This window comes from Argentina anserina, chromosome 3, assembly GCF_933775445.1.
Source record: "Argentina anserina chromosome 3, drPotAnse1.1, whole genome shotgun sequence".
NCBI lineage: Eukaryota > Viridiplantae > Streptophyta > Magnoliopsida > Rosales > Rosaceae > Argentina > Argentina anserina.
The window spans coordinates 10871274-10889636 of NC_065874.1; the positions used below are offsets into that span (position 1 = coordinate 10871274).

The following is an 18363-nucleotide window of genomic DNA, read 5'->3' on the forward strand; positions in this document are numbered from 1 at the left end:
CATGCTGATCACGATGCATGTCAATCATCTAATTTTCACATGATGCTTCATTTATCTGATAAGTTACTGGAGTATATTCTCTCAAATTGATTGCAATCCATCATATGTCATGTTCTTATAATCTTGTTCTTCGCCTTTTGGTTGGACATGCTCTTAAAGTTTCGCCACCCTACTTAAATTGAGATATATGAGTTAGCTTCTGCAACCAACAACTTTCACCAGCTGACACACCAGTCTCACTCTTCTAATTAGCTAAGGTCGGCTAGTAATTGGCTTCAAAAACCATTTAGATTATCCTAAACATTAATTGTCATTTGAGGGGTATGTGAGAAATTCGTGCGCATCCGAACAGAGTGCAAATCATCAAGTTAAAGTTTCTACAATCTTATTAAGATTTAGTTGCGTTTTATGTTGATTGTAAACGTACAAGACATATATTTTTAAGCATTGATGCTAAGTTTTTGTAGACATATATGTTGATCCTTGAACCTATTATTGTGGAAGATTTTCCTTACCTGGATGATTAGTTATACAGTTAACTTTGTACGAATTGTAAGTTCTTTTCGCATTGGTTGATAAAAAACAATGAAATCTAACAAATTTGACTCCATCGACACCCCTTAAAATAGATCACTATAGCTGGTCTTTTCTCCGCACAATGCTAACTAACCATCACCTCTTTCTCTTATAAAAGCTCCTCCATGGATCCAAAGAAAGTCAACCTGAGGGGAATTGACATTGATCCAGAGGAGAAACACCATTAATCAATAAAAAGCAAAAGAAATAAAGGAGAAAAATGGCAAAGACTTCGGTTGACGTCACAGCTGTTGTTCTCACTGTACTTTGCTTGTGCTATCTGGCTAATGCCGACGGTCAGAAAATTGGCAAATTTTTTATCGAAGGCAAGGTATATTGTGATCCCTGCCGCGTCCAATTCCAAACCAGAATCAGCGAACCAATTGACGGTAAGATCATCTTCACTCATGCTGGAGGACATTAATTGTTCTACTATATAGTTTAACAACACTATGTAATACTGTATGCGTGAATGATCAGAAAAAAGTTTTAAGGATATTTTGATACATGCAGGTGCAACAGTAGAGTTGGCATGCAAGAGCCGCATAAATTCAACCGTCTTTAACACAATTCAAGCCAAGACCAATAAGGATGGCCTTTACACTCTTCTGGTGGATGAGGACTACGCAGATGAGATATGTGAGGTGAAGACAGTGAGCAGCCCCAGGGCAGATTGTAATGAGCATTTCGATGACTTTGAGAAGGCTAGAGTTTTGATCACATACAACAATGGTGTTGCCTCCAATGTTCGTTATGCAAATCCCCTTGGGTTCATGAAGAAGGAAGCAGTTCCTGAGTGCGAGCAAGTACTTAAGGAACTGTTTCCTGAGGAGCAGACCGATGAGCAATAACATAGAAAAGCTCCATATGTACTATCAAAGTATATATCAATATATAATATCTAATTTGTGGGAATAATTAATTCCCAATCTAATATCTAGCTCTTTACGTCTCATGTTTGATTGATTTTCCCACTCAGCAAAATGGAAAATGCATGCTAAAGAAATTTAAAGGATAAAGATAGGATTGTCGACCATTAAGCTAGATTTTGAATTGTTTTGTTCCCACTAGCAAAAATAAAGTTACAAATACTCCTATTAGCCTAAGTTTAAGTGAAAAGACAAATTTACCCTCAGTTAATTAAATAAACTCACAATAAATCTATAAGAATATATGACATTATTGTTGACTTCAGCCGCTAGTAACTGGATTCCGACAACATTTTGATCGGATTCTAGTAATAACATCTATTTTGTTTCATACATTGGCCTTTATTTATCAATTATAGAAATAATGATCATTCATCCATCAAAGTAGAACAGATTAGGCCATAACAAAAGCAATTTTCAAATACCAACCAAAACACTAGCTCTAGCAACCTCATAGAAAGTGAGTCACTGACTCCGGGGCAGTTTGGGAATAAAAGTAGGAACAATCTTTTTCTAATAGTTTAGTGGAAACACTCTTTTATAATATATTGTGTGAGAAATTTGTAAAGCTTGTCCTAGCTAATGGGAAAAAGACTGTCATAGCAACAGATAAAAGTCAGAAACCAGACTTGTAGGTTCTAGCTTACGGAGCATGCATATGTAAGAGAGAACATACAATTAAATCCAAGCTTCGATCAATAAGAATTAAGAAGCACTTGACCACATATATCCTCGCGTATATATAGCTTTGAATGTAATCAACATGCAAAATCAATATCATTAACTTAAACTATGCCTTTTTTCTCTTTCTTCAAGCCCCCACGCACGGCGGTGGTACAAGATTGTAGTGATCAAATTCATTATAGGTCACTGAGTGACCACCTTATATATCATAACCAGTACGTACCGATCGATAAAAAATGACATCTTGCTATATTCTTCCAATACAAGGGACTGATGAGAGAACTATGGGAAGGAGATCAACCATGTAAGGACACTGAACAACCACCTAAGGAAGATGTATTGGAATGACTTTGATGTTTTTGTCGTTATGTATAAGAGCTGAACAAAAGCTTCCTATATCTTTTTAATCTGGTAAAGATTAAAAATATTCTCTTTAAAACAACCAACGATCTAACTGGTTCACTGATCGATTACCGCAAAAAAAAACATGGTTAAATGCACAATGATTCCAAACGGATACGTATATCAATCCGACCATATCTCAAAATTAACACAGAAATGGTATTGTTGGCCTTAAAACTTATGGAACGATTAAGATGTGTCGTATATCTCTTTATATATGCATTATGCTTGATTAAACTTATACTTAGTTACGATTCAAGCGCTGTCAAGGTCAAGGCCAAGATTGGTGAATTAGAACGTTTTGCGATCAGGTTTGAGGAATTTCTTGGCTACCAGTTGATTGAAATAGAACAATTTTCAACCCTTAATAAAATAGCAAACCAAGGCTATACATTATAAATAGCATATGCTATTACAAGCCTAGGACAAACAATTCACGTGAAATTCTAACCATTCAAAGATAACCAATTAAAACCACATGATGTTAACCAATTCCATTATTTCTTGCACATAAAGAATCTCACTACACCAATCAAGGATAGCAAGAAACATCAAGAAAGGACCAATAAAGAAGAGAAACACACACAATTAGCGAGAGAAGAAAAATGGCGAAGAAGTTGGAAATCGTTGCACTTTTTCTCACACTGTCTTGCTTGTTATCTTTGGCCTATGCCGACGGTGACAATAATAGTGGCGGGGGCGATGATAAAACGAGCATCATCGTTGAGGGAAACGTGTATTGTGACCCATGCCGTGTTCAGTTCCAAACCAGAGTCAGCAAACCGATAGAAGGTAACATGTTTAAACATCAATAGAATAGAATAGATTTTCAACTCATTGAATTTCTCATCGGAATAGCTAATAAACAGATGAATATGGCTTCATATACACATTGAAACATTCAATGACCATCGGATCATTATTCCAACAACAGGAATCGATCCTACTGCATGTATATATAGTATATATATGTATCAACTGTATATACGTAAGACATGCTTATATGACATTTTGATTCATGCATGCAGGGGCCAAAGTAAAATTGGAGTGCAGGAGTCGGGAAAATGAAACCGTCGTCTACACACTCGAAGGAGAGACCAATGACCAGGGCAGGTATGGCCTTCCTGTGCATAAAGACTTCCAGGAGCAGATTTGTGAGGTGACAGCAATTGACAGCCCCGATGAGGATTGCAAAGAAAGATTCGATGATATTGAAAGAGCTAGAGTTTTGATCACATCAAAGAATGGCATTGAAAGCAAGGCTCGTTATGCCAACCCCCTTGGGTTCATGAAGAAAGAACCTAGTGACGAGTGCAAGGAAGTTATTGAGGAATTGTTTCCGGAAGACATGCCAGAAGAATTTAAGAAGAAATTCGAGAATAAGAATTGATCATTTCTAAAGTATCTTGCATAATGTGAACTATTTACATATAATCTGAGGGAACTATACAGTCCCTCAAACCATGTCATGTTTCCAGTTTTGGTCATACGTACAAGAACCCTTTGCTGAAAGTTCTAATAATAACTATGTGTTTTTGTATTTGCACTGAACAACTGCATGTACATTGATCTCTTTGGGGTTAATGGTTTGATAACATAATTTGTTTGGCTCCAATTTTAGTTACTTAAGTGCTTGAGTTCTGTTTTCATTAATTGGCTCTACTGTAGTTGGGTTAACCCTCAGATTACACTGTGGTTTGGTTTTAATTACGCCGATCTAAGTAAAATGAGGCATGCATGCATCTCTGTTGGTTTTGTGTAATTTGGTCGTTAAACGATAGTGTAAAATCAAACACTGTCTGCTGGTTTTTCTAACTTTAATATCTGTTACGTACTCAAAGATCCGATTAGTTTTGATCCGTAAACATGTGTTCCTTCTAAGTGTAAGTTTTCCAGAAATTTAAGATGTGAAGGATGGGTATTCTATCCTCACTCCTCATTATATGAAACAAATACAAGAAAAAGGTTATACAGTAATATTTGAGGTTATTTTTAGCCTTGATCATGAAAATGAATTTTTTTTCAAAGAGAAATACCCAACTTTTCAACAAAACTTAAAAAATCGAGACACCCTATAAATTATCAAATAGAACAGCTTATAGAGTAACTTAATATTTTTAAAGGACAATTTAAACCTTAAAGTGCATCCAAAACCTAACTTTTACAACTGATGGATGATACAAACGTAGTTAGGCCTGGCGTATAATCGCAAGTGGACACAATCACAATTGCAAGTACCGACATACCCATTACTCCATTACACCAGTCTTCCCTTATAAGAGAAAACAAATTTATAAAAAAATAAACTCAAAACAATCATCATATTTACATTAAATGCACATATATATAAATACGAGTGAATCACTTTAATTATTATTTTCATTTATTTTATTTTTTCCCCAAATATATCACTATTTATTCAACAAACTAGACACTAATGCAACACTACACTAGAGTAGAGACTAAACAATAACCTAAGAAAATAATCTAACGAGGAAAAAGGAATAACAGAGAAGTCAAAATAGGATTTTCTTTTCTCCAAATAAAGAAAAAAAAAGTAAAATTATTCCCCAAGTCTAAAAATCATGGTTTGCTTTGCCTTTTGCATATATGCTTTCTTTTCTGTCATATTGAAGAGAAAAACGCACCGTTCGCCGTCTCTCTCTCTCTCTCCTCTTCTCTCTCTGCAAAACCCTCATTGCGTAGTCTGCAATCGGCCTCGGAATGGCGAACAGTAACCTTCCCCGAAGAATCATCAAGGTTCGCTTCGCGATCCCTCGTATAATTTTCCCTCTGATCACTCTATTCCACCTCAAAAACCCTGAATTTCATACCCTCTATTCTTTTCTCCCTGAATCTCATTCTGTTTGGTTTTACCGGAAATTTATGCTCGGAAAGTTTCGATCTTGGCCGCGTTTATATGCCCAGCTTTAAATTTTCAATTTTTGTTAACTTTTTTTCTTGTTGATTCTTGCAGGAAACTCAAAGGCTCCTCAGTGAACCCGGTTAGTGCTCTTCAGTCTTTACCACTGGTTTATTGAAGCATGAATGTTGAATTGAGCTGTTGTTTAGTTTGATTTCGTGGTTTAGTTTGATATGTTTGGTTAGATGTAGGTAGTGTAAAGAATTGAGCTTTTTTTTGTTTGTTTAGTTGAATTTGATTTACTGTGTTTGTGATTATTACAGCTCCCGGAATTAGTGCTTCGCCGTCGGAGGATAATATGCGGTATTTCAATGTGATGATCCTTGGCCCAACTCAGTCTCCATATGAAGGTATATAGATCACTGAACTTCATTGCTTTGTATTAGTGTTATGCTTTAACAGCTTTTAGGGTAGTAGTTGTGTTAGTGAATTTAGGTGTAAAAGCTTCATGGTAACTCTGATTTGGGATTCGAATTCATTTTCACTCGGGTGTGTGTATTTATGCAAAATGCATGAACATAAATGATGCTGGAATCTTTGATCTGCATTTTTGGATGTTTGCAGTTTTTGTTTATGTGAAAGTTGGCTTTGCATAAAGTACTAGCATTTATTGTTTAACAAAGTTGGATTTAAGGAGAATGTCTTATCGAGTTGGAGTGTTGTGAGCTCTGTAGTTATTTATCACTGAGGGTAGTTGCGTTTTGAGGTTTTCATATTACTAGTTTATGAAACATCCTCTCCATATATTTACTTTCATATGGCAGTCTATCATTTGTGACTTTGTGTTGTGTGGACATATTCAAATCACTCTTTCATTTTCAATGAACTATTACTATAAAGCAAACAAGTGAATAATAAATTCAGCTTCTATTATGTTCTGGACCACGTAACAATAAATTTTATCAACAAAATTTACCCTTGCACAACATATTAGGGAATTGAAGGAACCATATTATAAAGGAGACCTTGAGTTTCTTTTCAACCAATAGAAATGCTTTGAGCGAGTGATTGGTTTCTAAGGGAGGCAAGCTAATTGGAGAATTGTTCTAGCAATCATCTTTGCTTGGGGGGGGGGGGGGGGGTTGTTATATCACCCTGTGAAAAAGTGTCTTTTTGGTAATGAGAATTTTACTCACTTTATGTACCATATATCTATCTTTTAGAGGTTGTTAGCTTTTCAAGTTATGACATTTGGCTCAAGCGTGTTATAGCCTGAGATTAAACCAGGTCCTAGATGATTGACGATAGCCTGTCGTTGCCAGAATCTAAGTAAAAGGCCAGCAGATATTTGTGTGCTCTCTGGAGCAAGTTGGTTTTTTCATCTTTATGAACACAGTATACTTTTCTTTTGGGTTGAACTTGTGAGATAGAATGGTAGAGTATTGATAACTGACTGATACTTTATGTTCAATTTATATAGCAACATGTGTTTTACATTTTATATTCTTAGTTGGAGTGGAGTTGTTCATGAGGTGTCTTGTCATAATATTTTTGATGGTTTCTTTTTCTGTCTGGAATATAACTGCACACTTTATCTTGGTGTTGTATATTCACTTTTAATTGAAATATTTGTTCAGGTGGAGTTTTCAAGTTGGAACTATTTTTACCAGAAGAATATCCAATGGCTGCACCAAAGGTAGTGATGCCACTTTCTCTGTGTCAAGCCTTTATTGCTTCTTGTATTGTTGTTAATTCTGCACAATTATACCTCGTTCTTGGACTTATGTAAGGGCCAATTTTGTTCATTGATTTCAAAGATTAGGGAGAGTTGAAAATTTTAGTGGATTAGAGTTCACATTTGCGCTGTTATTGCTTCACATGTGTACTGTTATTCTGTTTTTCAAGTGGAAGTTTCATCTAGGTGTATACTCCCTTCTCAACATCCATATGCGGGGACAACTTGGTGGTATACCTTCACGACCCAAGTGGAATGTTTATACAGTAGTAGACTAGTAGTGTAGATTACTCTGTATATATAAGGTGATCTAAGGTTTTTTTTTTCCTGAAATAAAAGTCAGCAAAGGTTTAGACAAACATTATCTGTGTTTTGGGATATGCATAGTTCGTTGCATGCTGGGTAGATCATCGGAATCTGAAGGAAGTTCTTTAAGTTACACACTCGCCCAAAATGAACTAAAACAGCTGAAATCATGGCCTATATTATAGTTAGATGGGGAAAGCTGTGTTTACATGTATGATGTCATTTGTCATTCATTTGGAAAAGATATGATTATGACCAAGCCTTCTCTTTACAACTGTTATTCTGATTATTCATGATTTATGGATTGGATTTTATATTTAGTTGAATATATTGGGAGTGTAGATGCTGATAGAAAATTTAGCTAGGTTGATAGTTATATTTGGGTTTTTTTAGCATTCAAATAACTAATGTAAAAATAAATTGCATGTAATTACTGATGCTGTCAACTGATTTTATTTCTTGCATGCTTGCATTTGTGAAGCCTCTGCAAGCTGAGCAGGATTAAATAGTCTAGCCAGCTCTTCTGCAGGATATTTATATGGTACTGCTACCTGTTAAAGGCCTCCTATGCCAACTGAGTTGTTGTTGTGATCGTGTGTATTAAATGTACACATGCATCACGATGTGGTTTTGGCCTTGCAGCTTTAAACCATCTGTGTCATCTAATTTTTCTTAGGTTTTACTATATTGAACAAATATAGTGAAGAATTACAAACACTCCTGGAAGATCTCTGTGTAGTATCTGCCATTTTGGCCAACATCTACCTCTATACACTTGTATTACATATTTCCAGTCCTTCTCTTTACTCTCATCATGTTGTGTAGCACTTTTAATATTCTTCCCTATCAAGTATTAACTTTTCTGGCTTGCAACAGGTTCGGTTTCTCACCAAAATTTATCATCCTAACATTGACAAGGTAGGCAAGCCTTTCTCATCTTGTTTCCCTTTTGTGTATCTTATCTTACTTTTAATGGATTCAGAAATAATTTCTTCTATTCCATGCATGCATTTCTTCATACAGCTGGGAAGGATATGCCTTGACATTTTAAAAGACAAGTGGAGTCCTGCTTTACAGATACGAACTGTTCTTCTAAGGTATCATCATTCAATGTGTCTTGGTCTTTGATTTTTTGTATCATAGTAAAGCTATCACCTTTTAGATCATACTCTACATGAAACACCTGTGTGAATCACAGGCTCAAATTATCTTGATACTGTTTATATATCCATATGATGTGCTTTGACAACAATGTCTAGAGTTTGGGTACGTTTGTTTGAAATAAATTCAAAACTGAATCATTGACAATGTTTGTATCATTTTCTGCTAGTATTCAAGCACTTTTGAGTGCTCCAAATCCCGATGATCCGCTCTCTGAGAACATTGCTAAGCATTGGAAATCGAATGAAGCAGAAGCTGTTGAAACAGGTATTCTTGATAACTCTTTATCCTGGCACACGCGCACTCTTTTAAAAAAAAAATTTGCCGCTCAGTTATACGGTTGCCTAATGTTCTCTTCATTAATCCCTGCAGCCAAGGAATGGACCCGTTTATATGCAAGTGGTGTGTGATGACATGGTGGAAGTTTTCCTTCCCAGAAATAACCTTATTGCGATGTATGCTATTCAATGTCATTGAAGAATTGATGTTTCAAATATTCTAAAATTCTCAAGCAATTACAGGCTGATTAAGTGTTTTCATTTTATAGTTCTGTTGGCTCTGAACTTGTAAGATCATCCAAGGTACTTAAATCTCCCCATCTCAAATGGTTACTGGGGACTTTTGTAGTCATTCAAAGTATGGATCAAGTAAACATTGTGAATAATCGTCGGCTAATTTTCTTTTCTTTTGACTCTTAAATGTAAGTGTTTTGAACATTCTAACCTGCGTAATATCCGTATTGCTTCTGTACCAGATCACCTACCATTTTGGGTTGCTTCAATTGCCATCCTAACCTATCGATCAATGGCTTAAGTTGTATTAGCGGTGGAGCTCATGGCTTTGAACCTTGAAGGACCCCTGCATTTTTTTTTTCAGTTCATTGATTTAGAAGCTTCCTTCTGTGTTCGAATTTGCAGATAACTTAAATCTGCGTTCGAATTTGCAGATAACTTAATTCGTACTTCGGCTACAGCCTAAACCATGCTTGGGCAAGGAGTAATTATTTGTTTTATTCGTGTTTTTTCCGATTGCAATTGTTCAGTTCGGTTGCTAAAGCAAAGAAAATCCAATTGAAGCTGCTCTAGCATCTTTGAGCTTGCATACAAATTATGGGGCACAAAAGCCTACGACATTACTCTGTTTCTTTGACGATGTGCTTGTGGGAATGCAACTACTTGTTGAAGGATGCAAATACTAAATCAGCCTTCTGTTTCATTTTTCAATTTCGTCCTTGATACAGTTCTCAGCAAGAATTCAGAACATGATGAAATGCCATCGAGTTGTGCAAACACCCACATTTCCGTTGTGTAAAACTCCTCAAATGAACGGGAAGACGCAATTACCCAAGTCTGAAACCCCAGAAAACGACTTGTCATTGTTGCTGATTAGATTAGAATCCTATCTGACGTAACTTGCTGCATGAGCATTCACTGTTTCAGTTTGACCGTACTAGAAGCCAGGTAAAGAGCCTCACAGCCACGTAGGGCACTGAAGGCAATTGAAACAACAATGCTCTCTGTGGCTTTGGATCCATATGCTACATATCTTCCAAGTCTAATCTCTCTTGTGCATTTCATATACGTACTGTCTTTCAGAACCTCGATCCTCCCCTCTTCTCTTCTCTCCTCTTCTGGTTTAGCTTTTGTTTCTGAGCAAAACAATGATATTCGATTCTCTCTGATAAGCTTGAGTAGACCACATCATGTTTTGGTCCCACCTGAGCAGTCACCTCCTCCCTGCCGGCCGTTTGACGCTGGTGACGCACCGACTAGGGCATCCTCAGCAGAGAGACCCGTGTGAACGTGCTTGTCTTTCTTCTTTTATGAGCTGCATGGTCAATCAAGCAGACAAATCTCTGCTTGACCATCTTGTTTGGGATTTTCTAACATTATATATGTATAAGTCCTTGTATTTTTTTTAGAAAGGTATAAGTCCTTGTATTAGGGGTGGTTCGAAGTTCGAACACTAAATTTGGATCAGACTTATGTTTTTAGACCAACTCAAAATCTTTCATTTATGAAATGAGACTTATGTTTTTAGACCAAATCAAATATCGCCTTTGAAACCAAACGATTACATATGATCCATCCTCATAATTTCTTCCATTCTCATGTCGCAACATTCATTTTAATTATGCTATGTTCATCGCCGGCCGAGCCTTTTCAGCCTCTAGTGTATGAACATGCAACTCGATCTTCTACGTACGAAATTCATCGATTAACGGCTGAAAACCACCTATATATCTTCTCAAATCTTGGACCACCAATCTCACATTCCATTTTGTTAGGTTGTTGATGATAGATATTAAGGGGAGGGGGAAGGGCTCATCTTGTCACCAAGCCAATCAAGCTTTGTTTGAATATAGAAAATGGTCCATGGAAGAACTGAACTGAAAGTTCTAAGAGAAGAGGACAGGATGGAATTCAATTCATTTATTGCGACGGCAGCCCTCACAGACGTAGTCCTCATGGGGGCAGTCGCCGTCAGCCAGGGTGGCTCTACCGGCTGCGCTTTTGGGAGTTGATTTGATCAAATTTGGTGTCTATGTAAGTATGCATACGAGTATGATTGGATGAGTTGGGTACTTGTTTCTTTCTTAAATACCCACATGCCAAGATTGAAGAGCAAACCCCACTTGAATCACTCCCAAAAATGTCCTAGTTGGTGGCACTTTGGCAATGGATACTTCTGGAATCAACTGCATACAATGTTTAGGTTCGATCAAAATCAATACCGACATCATTTTTTGGATGGATTGCTCGACTTGTACTAGAAGAATCTTGTAGCATAATGTTTAAGAACCATTCATTTGCCAGAAGCCCAAAACAGACAAAACGTCAAACAAACTATTCAAATTTTTCTAAAGAAAAGACATATAAACACATGAACCAGTTTTAGTAACAGAGTTTGGACTTCGATACCTACTTTTATGCATCAAAAGAGTCACATAAAACGAAAGACATGAGATGAAACCTAGATACTACCTTTAACAATTCAAATAGTAACGATCTAGTTTTGAGCTATCGTTATGTTGCAACCACTCATAACTTTTAAATGTAACGTCAAAAGCTAAAATCAGTTAATAGTATGTGAAACATCAGAATCATGAACTCTGTTTTGTAAAGTTTGCAACACGCTAGTCAATGGTGACCATACATCGACTCATATATGCAAGCAACCCCTAAAGGGGAATGAGTTGAGTTCATAAACTGGTCATACACACTATGTAAGAAATGTGGTGACATTATGAGATGAACAACCTAAAACCAAACTCTGATATCATTATCAAAGCTAAATCAATTGCCAACAAAAAGATAAACACAAGATGTTATATGTTGCTTTGATAAGGCTCAAAACTTTTGATAAACGCATCACATTGCATAGTGATATGATCATCTCCAAAAGCATTGATCTTTCTTTCACTATCGCCATTCAACAACCAATTAGTCACAAGTGGTTGGCAAGAGTAAAGACTGTGGTCTCAAGAGGGGCTTTCTCTCACCCCTTTTCTTGCTACAGGTTCCTACACTTGCTTTGAAGCAAGAAGGGTATTGATTCCATTGAATAGTCTCAACCACCGACTTCTTCCACTCCTTAATAACAAAACCAACAACTTATTCATTTAAAAAAACACACTTGCCTTTTCTCCCAATTCCCACCTTGTCAACTATTTCCCATTAAACAAGCCCTAGAATCTGATCTCCCCAAATCACTCCCGTTGTTTAGTTAGGCTTTACAGAAAGAAAGTAAGAAACAACAGCAGAAATTTTTGTCAACACCGACCATTGGTTCTCTACATGTCGGTGTGAAACAAAAAGAAAAGTCACTAGTTAACAAATATATATGCATAACTAACTCCGTGTTAAGGTTATATTGGGTGGCTCGACTCACTGATCTAGACAAATAGTAAGACAATTCTACTAATCTGAAGTTCACACTTCATTCTAGACAAAGCTTGTTTGTCAAACAATTCTATTGATCCGATACTTCATATTTCATACAAAATGTATACCGAAATGTAATGACTTCCAAGACACGATTGGTGATGTAGTTTGTGATTTGGGATGAGTCATACTTCATGAGGTAGTGCACTTTAGCGGTTTGAGATCTTTGGCTTTGAGATGACTACCACATTCATAAGCAGATGATGTATTTAGTGACAACCTCATTGACCACACTAATTGGAGTAATGCTGTAATCAGTGAACGTCGGCGACACAATATGGCCCCTTGGTACGATCCCAAGTGATGATCACCTTCAAATTTTCTATAGATTGTGAATAGATATGGACAATCCCTACATTGCCAACAATGCTGACAAATGTTTGGTTCACGAGGAAATGAGAGGCTATTCATTGCTCAGAGAAATGACAATGCCAATCTTACTCTTTTTCAAATTGACCATACCAAATGTGATTTCACTAACAATACATCTTGGTGAATAGGAAATGAAGCATATTAGCTGTGAGAAAAAAGACTAATAGAAAATTTTTTTTATTGTTGAATGATAATTCTGATGATAACATACAGTCATTATGATAATAATGTAACATATTCATAGACATCCTTCTTTCACTAACCCAGTAAGTACCCACCCACCAGACATCTAATCCCCTCCCCTACTTCCATTTTTTTCTGCATGTATCATCACATATATACATGTACAAATCCTCTTCTACAACCAGCCAGCATCTCTCTCCCTCCCTCTTCTTCACTCACCCTCCTCTCACCTCTCTCTCACTCCCACTCACCTCTCTCTCTATCTCTCTAACCCACTCAAGGGTGAACTAAACAATTGTACATGGATATTCTTTTTTTGGAACAAGGTATACAGAACCCAGACCAGCCTACATTTTATATAAAGATGAGAGGAAAAGGAGGAAGAAACTGGAACCAGAGAGCAATGGGGAATGAATGAATAAATGAAAACTGAGAAAGGAACTAAGCTACCTCTCTGGAACCCAATGGCATTGGCTGGTAACTGAGATTATTTGGTGATATTGATTATGGCACAGGTAGCTGGTAAATAGAGGAGCGGAGGTTGAATGGAAGGGTTCTCTATCGAACTGGGGGTGGGGAAGCAGCAAGAAAAATGCAAAAATACAGCAGAGATTAAGCAGAATTACAGTACAGTTTTCTAAATTCTAAAAGCTATAATGCCTGACCGAGTGTTCTAACATTTCACGACCGGGGCACACCATTTCCTTCACCCGGCTACCGTTTTTGTATATCTTGAATGTTGGTACAATCTTCACATTTTCAATGTTTGCAATTGCAGGGGTTTCTTCAATGTCAACCTGCAATGCGTCACTATCATAAGTATATAACTTTCTCCCAATATACAGCAGTGAAAAACTGAAAATAATGAGGCATGTGAAGTATGATTAAAGGGATACGATAGAAGTGTCTTCACTTACCTTGAGGAAATTTATGGATGGATAGCGGCTACAGAGCGTGTCTACAAAAGGTGATATTTGCTTGCATTGCAAATCAGATGATGCTTTGAAATGAACCACGGAGACACCTGTAAATATGAAATATTTAGACACTTGTAGAATGAATGACGCAAGCGTAAACATGAGCTTCTGATAGGGATGTGGAAAAGGTGAAGGCTACCTGGTAAACATATTGCAGCTCTGAACTGCTCAAGACCTGATATTTCTTCTACTTCACCCCCAAACTTCATATTATGCACTTCTTCCCCTCGAGATTTTTTCAATGCAACTTGAGCATGAAACAATGATTCAGCAACTTCACTGTCATCAGGAAGCTCCCTCCTCAAAACCTCATAGTCTCTAACAGCATCAACCCATCTTTCAAGCTGTCTTACACAAAAATCAAAGAGACTAAGTTGTGAATCTATAACAGTAAAGAAAAATGAATGAACCACTTAGACATGCCATTTACCTTGCTGTTTGATGCAGCCCTACGAAGAAGAGCTTTTGTGTAATTTGGTTTAATGCGTAGGGCCTGGTTGCAGTCTTCAATGGAATGCTCCCACATCCCAAGCTTAAACCAACAAGCTGCTCTATTGCAAAATAGAACGGAGTTTGAAGGATCAAGCCTCAGACCATCTCCATATGCTAAGCATGCTTCTGTGAACCTTTCAGACTTAAAGAGATCATTGCCACGGGCACGAGCTCTCACCACCATTCGCACATTTTGAAGCAGCGACGCAACTTCAAGGTTTCGGGGATCAATCTTTCCAGCTTTCTCAGCAGCAGTAACTGCATTCTCAAACCTGCAACACATCCATCATCCGTTCTCACTCACCACAAAGCTCTTAACCTTTGTAATTATAATGAAGCTTAAAATAAAAATATGGAACTCACCTTCCAAATGCCATCTCAATTTGGGCCAAGACAAAGTAAGTGTATGCTTCAGAAAGCATCCCGAAGAACTTTGATAGTGAGGACTTGGTATCTGTGTCTGATTTGGGTATGTTTGATAGGACTGATTCAGCATCGTCAATTTGGTGGAGCTTCAAATGTGCTTCCGCTCTACACATAGCGAGCTGTAAATTCAATTGAACACATTCAGCATTTTGTTATGCTTCTCACAGAAGAAAATTAGTACAAGTCCAGTAACTAAGCCTTTCAGAAACCTATAGTTACCTGGGGAGAAGAGTCAGCCCCAGCAGCAATAGCAGAATCATTTTCCCTCAACACACTCTTCCAGTCACCTATACGACGGGCATCTGTACATTTTTTAAGATGCTTCTCTACTACCTCTAATTTCCGTAACTCAGCCGCATCCGGCTGCAGCCCTGGAAAACAAAGATGCTTCCTGGCATTATCGACCTGCCCTAACCTGTCATAACAGTGAATTACACGAGATTAGATTACAGAAAACTTCAGGCTGCATTTAAAAACATACGGCAGAGGTTGGATCCAAAGAATCAAATCAAAATGGATCAACAAAGCTTTGAAAGCTCCACTCTAAGACCTCTTAGCAAACACAAAGCACCCAATGCAGATATAAAAGCATACCGCAAACTAGACTAAACCAACAGCAGCCATCGTCACGAACACACATCTAGGTAAAGAATCGAAACGAAAACCAGCAAACTAGTAGTGCACAGTCAAAACTAGATCCCGACAACTAAAGAAGTTGAGACATTCTCAAGACCGACACTAACCCAGCACCAAACCAACAAAACTGCTTTGATTAAAGACTTGAGCTTTAGTTCCCAACTCACCTAACAAACAAACAACCCAACCGGTGGTGAGCTCTGCCATAATTGGGATCCAACTTCACAGCCTCCTCACACTCCCTCACCGCCTCCCCCAGCCGCCGTAGCCCCGTCAATGCCGCAGCCCGGTTGCTCCGGTAAGCCGCATTGGCCGGCGAAAGAGCAATTGCCCGATCATACAAGCTCAAAGCCTCTGAAAAATTGCCTCTTCTATAATGCTCATTCCCAGCTCTCTTCACCTCCTCCGGGTCCATCACTCTCTTCAACTCACCGCCGCCTCCGCCGCTCGTCCTCGAGCTCACCGCCTCCGTCTTGGCCGCCGCGCCGCCCCGCATTATGCTCCCGTGGCCGTAAAACCCCGTCCCGGAGCCCAAAACGTCGCTTCTGGAGCTCCGATTGGGCACCGTGCCCGCCTTGAGAATCTTCCCGGACGGGCAGATGTTCCCGGCCGGGAGAACATTATTCGATCTCGGGGAGGAGTTCACGGCGGAGGAGCTTTGACCCGAGTAGATTAGCGGGTGGGCCGACCCGGAGTCGGATCTCTTGTGACCCGGTTTGGAATTGCTCCGGGTATTCGTGGGACTGCTCTCGCTGGACCCGGAGAGCTCGCCGGAGTGGTTGTTGGGACCCGAACCGGACCCGGAGCGCTTGGCGACCGGGTTGGGCCCATTCCGACCCGAGACCGATCCGGAAGAACTGGAGCTGCTGCTTGTGGCGGTGGCGAGGCCGCCGCTCTGGCGAGTCCGGAGAGGCGAAACCGGCGAGCCCAGATCGAGTTCTCGGAAATCGGGCTTGTTGTTGGCCTCGCAGCAACTCAGTGAGTCACGGAGGCGATCGGAGAGCGAGTCGACTCCCGGCTCCGAAATGGGCTTCCCGGAGTGCGACATTTCCGAGAACAGCAAAGCCGGAAACAAAAACACAATAAAAATCGAATATTTTTTTCACTCAAAGTCTCAAAATAGGATTTTTTTACAGAGAGTCAACAATGTGAGACCCCAGTGAGGGCTTTACTCCAAGAACAGCAATGGGTGCAAAGCAGAAGAGACTCACAGACCCAAACCCAGAAGCAGAGGAAGAAGAAGAAGAAGAGGCTGTGATGATGAAGCAGATGAGGAAGAAGAAGACATTAAAGAGTTAAGGGAGAGGGAGAGAGAGAGTGAGAGAGAGCGAGATGGGGATCTCGTGATATTCAGAAAAGGAAGAAGCAAAGAATGAATGTGAAGGGTGTTTGTTTAGAGAGAGAGATAAACAGAGAAGAAGAAGAAGAAGAAGAATGAAAGAAAAGGAAAGAGAGAAGCTTTATTTTATATATAATGGAGGGTTTTTGTTTTTTTCCTTCTTCTTCTCCTTTCTCTCTTCACGACTTCACCTGCCTGCTTCACGAGACGGTTTAGTTTTCTTACTCTCTACTACTACTACTACTCTTCTTCTCTTCTTGGATTTTTGTTACTCTGTTTTAGGCTTTAGCATTTTGGGGTCCCTATAAATGTCCTTATTTCTTTCTTCTTCTTCTTCTATCTTCATTTAGGCTATCCACACCTTTGCAATAGTGACACCTTGACTCCACACTGATTTAGGCCTATAATTATGTCCTATAATCATGCGATTAATTGCTAATTGCTCAACGCATGATTAATAAAAGTTACTAGGGAAGTCCTAAGAGGTGTGATTTACCTTTTGTGGTTTTCAAATTTTACCTCCCTCCCCTTTTGTCAATTCTAGTGCAGTTGTTTCAAATTTGACTCATTTAATTCCATGTGTTTATCACTTTTTGTTTATACTGAGTTTTCCATGATTGTGCGTCAAGTAATACAAGTGTTCTAAATATCAGATATATCGGCCAATATATCGGTGATATTTAGAAAACGATATGATAGCGCCCATATCGGTTGAATATATCAGTCAACGGTCAAATATCGGTCATGAAAATGTGGACCTGAAAAATGACTAATATGTACCCATTTTCATGAAAAATAAGTAAAGGTTTTAAGTTTTATGGTAGGCTAGTCAAGTCGGAGGCAAATAACAACTCACAATTTAGCACTTTAGCACCTAATTAACAAAATGATGTATAAATATCCTATAGGTAACAAGACGATGAAAACAATGTCACATTGACCAAATTAAGTTGAGACAAAAACAAAACAAAACCGGTCTCTAATTAAGACTGTTGTTGCATATTTGGGGTTTATAGCTCTTAAAGATTAACCACTTAATGATGGTGCTTGAGTTAGGGTTACAAAATTAAAGAAACCCTAACAGGAGCACTGCACTTGGTCGCTAGATATCCTAGTCCATATAGGTCGTATTCATGCCTCAATCTTTTTGCATTGTCCTTGATTACTCCCCTTCAGTTCTATTGTGTCATCCCTCTTAGGAAGAATGAGTTTTCTGCAGAGAAATGGGTGCTCTGGGCGTCTCGAATGAGCCATGCTATGATGGCTAGGTTTTTCTAGTGGAGGCGCTACCCTATCGAGGGTGATATTTGGGCAGGCTCATGTTGGCTGGTGTAAGGT

At 38.5% G+C, this 18363-nt stretch overlaps 4 protein-coding genes across 4 annotated transcripts; 3 read left to right on the forward strand and 1 right to left on the reverse strand.

Annotated features, from left to right (window-relative positions):
• The first annotated feature begins 796 nt into the window (after positions 1-796).
• LOC126787045 (anther-specific protein LAT52-like) lies at positions 797-1427 on the forward strand. Its single transcript, XM_050512983.1, has 2 exons — positions 797-965; positions 1090-1427. Exons 1-2 carry the CDS (start codon positions 797-799, stop codon positions 1425-1427), a joined length of 507 nt encoding a protein of 168 aa, XP_050368940.1.
• Positions 1428-3196: 1769 nt separating this feature from the next.
• LOC126787046 (anther-specific protein LAT52-like) lies at positions 3197-3981 on the forward strand. Its single transcript, XM_050512984.1, has 2 exons — positions 3197-3383; positions 3620-3981. Exons 1-2 carry the CDS (start codon positions 3197-3199, stop codon positions 3979-3981), a joined length of 549 nt encoding a protein of 182 aa, XP_050368941.1.
• Positions 3982-5248: 1267 nt separating this feature from the next.
• LOC126788847 (ubiquitin-conjugating enzyme E2 35) lies at positions 5249-9378 on the forward strand. The gene is made up of 8 exons (XM_050514859.1): positions 5249-5351; positions 5569-5596; positions 5778-5864; positions 7092-7150; positions 8372-8413; positions 8519-8592; positions 8826-8923; positions 9029-9378. The coding sequence occupies exons 1-8, from the start codon at positions 5316-5318 to the stop codon at positions 9064-9066; spliced, it is 462 nt and encodes a 153-aa protein (XP_050370816.1). The 5' UTR covers positions 5249-5315; the 3' UTR covers positions 9067-9378.
• A 3856-nt stretch (positions 9379-13234) lies between these two features.
• LOC126786104 (TPR repeat-containing thioredoxin TTL1) lies at positions 13235-17084 on the reverse strand. The gene is made up of 7 exons (XM_050511818.1): positions 15854-17084; positions 15270-15465; positions 14988-15169; positions 14563-14896; positions 14272-14476; positions 14073-14179; positions 13235-13952 (listed from the first exon to the last, which is right to left on the reverse strand). Exons 1-7 carry the CDS (start codon positions 16732-16734, stop codon positions 13800-13802), a joined length of 2058 nt encoding a protein of 685 aa, XP_050367775.1. The 5' UTR covers positions 16735-17084; the 3' UTR covers positions 13235-13799.
• Between the last annotated feature and the right edge of the window lie 1279 nt (positions 17085-18363).

Bases quoted from the DNA above. Each gene is read 5' to 3' on its own strand.
- LOC126786104 (XM_050511818.1), bottom strand. From the start codon at position 16,734: ATGTCGCACTCCGGGAAGCCCATTTCGGAGCCGGGAGTCGACTCGCTC. The intron at 14,897-14,987 runs GTGAGTTCCATA...GATGTGTTGCAG, and splicing joins ATTGAGATGGCATTTGGAAG to GTTTGAGAATGCAGTTACTG. The intron at 14,180-14,271 runs GTAGCCTTCACC...TCATATTTACAG, and splicing joins AGCTGCAATATGTTTACCAG to GTGTCTCCGTGGTTCATTTC.
- LOC126787046 (XM_050512984.1), top strand. From the start codon at position 3,197: ATGGCGAAGAAGTTGGAAATCGTTGCACTTTTTCTCACACTGTCTTGC. The intron at 3,384-3,619 runs GTAACATGTTTA...TCATGCATGCAG, and splicing joins AGTCAGCAAACCGATAGAAG to GGGCCAAAGTAAAATTGGAG.
- LOC126788847 (XM_050514859.1), top strand. From the start codon at position 5,316: ATGGCGAACAGTAACCTTCCCCGAAGAATCATCAAG. The intron at 5,865-7,091 runs GTATATAGATCA...ATATTTGTTCAG, and splicing joins AACTCAGTCTCCATATGAAG to GTGGAGTTTTCAAGTTGGAA. The intron at 8,924-9,028 runs GTATTCTTGATA...TAATCCCTGCAG, and splicing joins AGCAGAAGCTGTTGAAACAG to CCAAGGAATGGACCCGTTTA.
- LOC126787045 (XM_050512983.1), top strand. From the start codon at position 797: ATGGCAAAGACTTCGGTTGACGTCACAGCTGTTGTTCTCACTGTACTT. The intron at 966-1,089 runs GTAAGATCATCT...TGATACATGCAG, and splicing joins AATCAGCGAACCAATTGACG to GTGCAACAGTAGAGTTGGCA.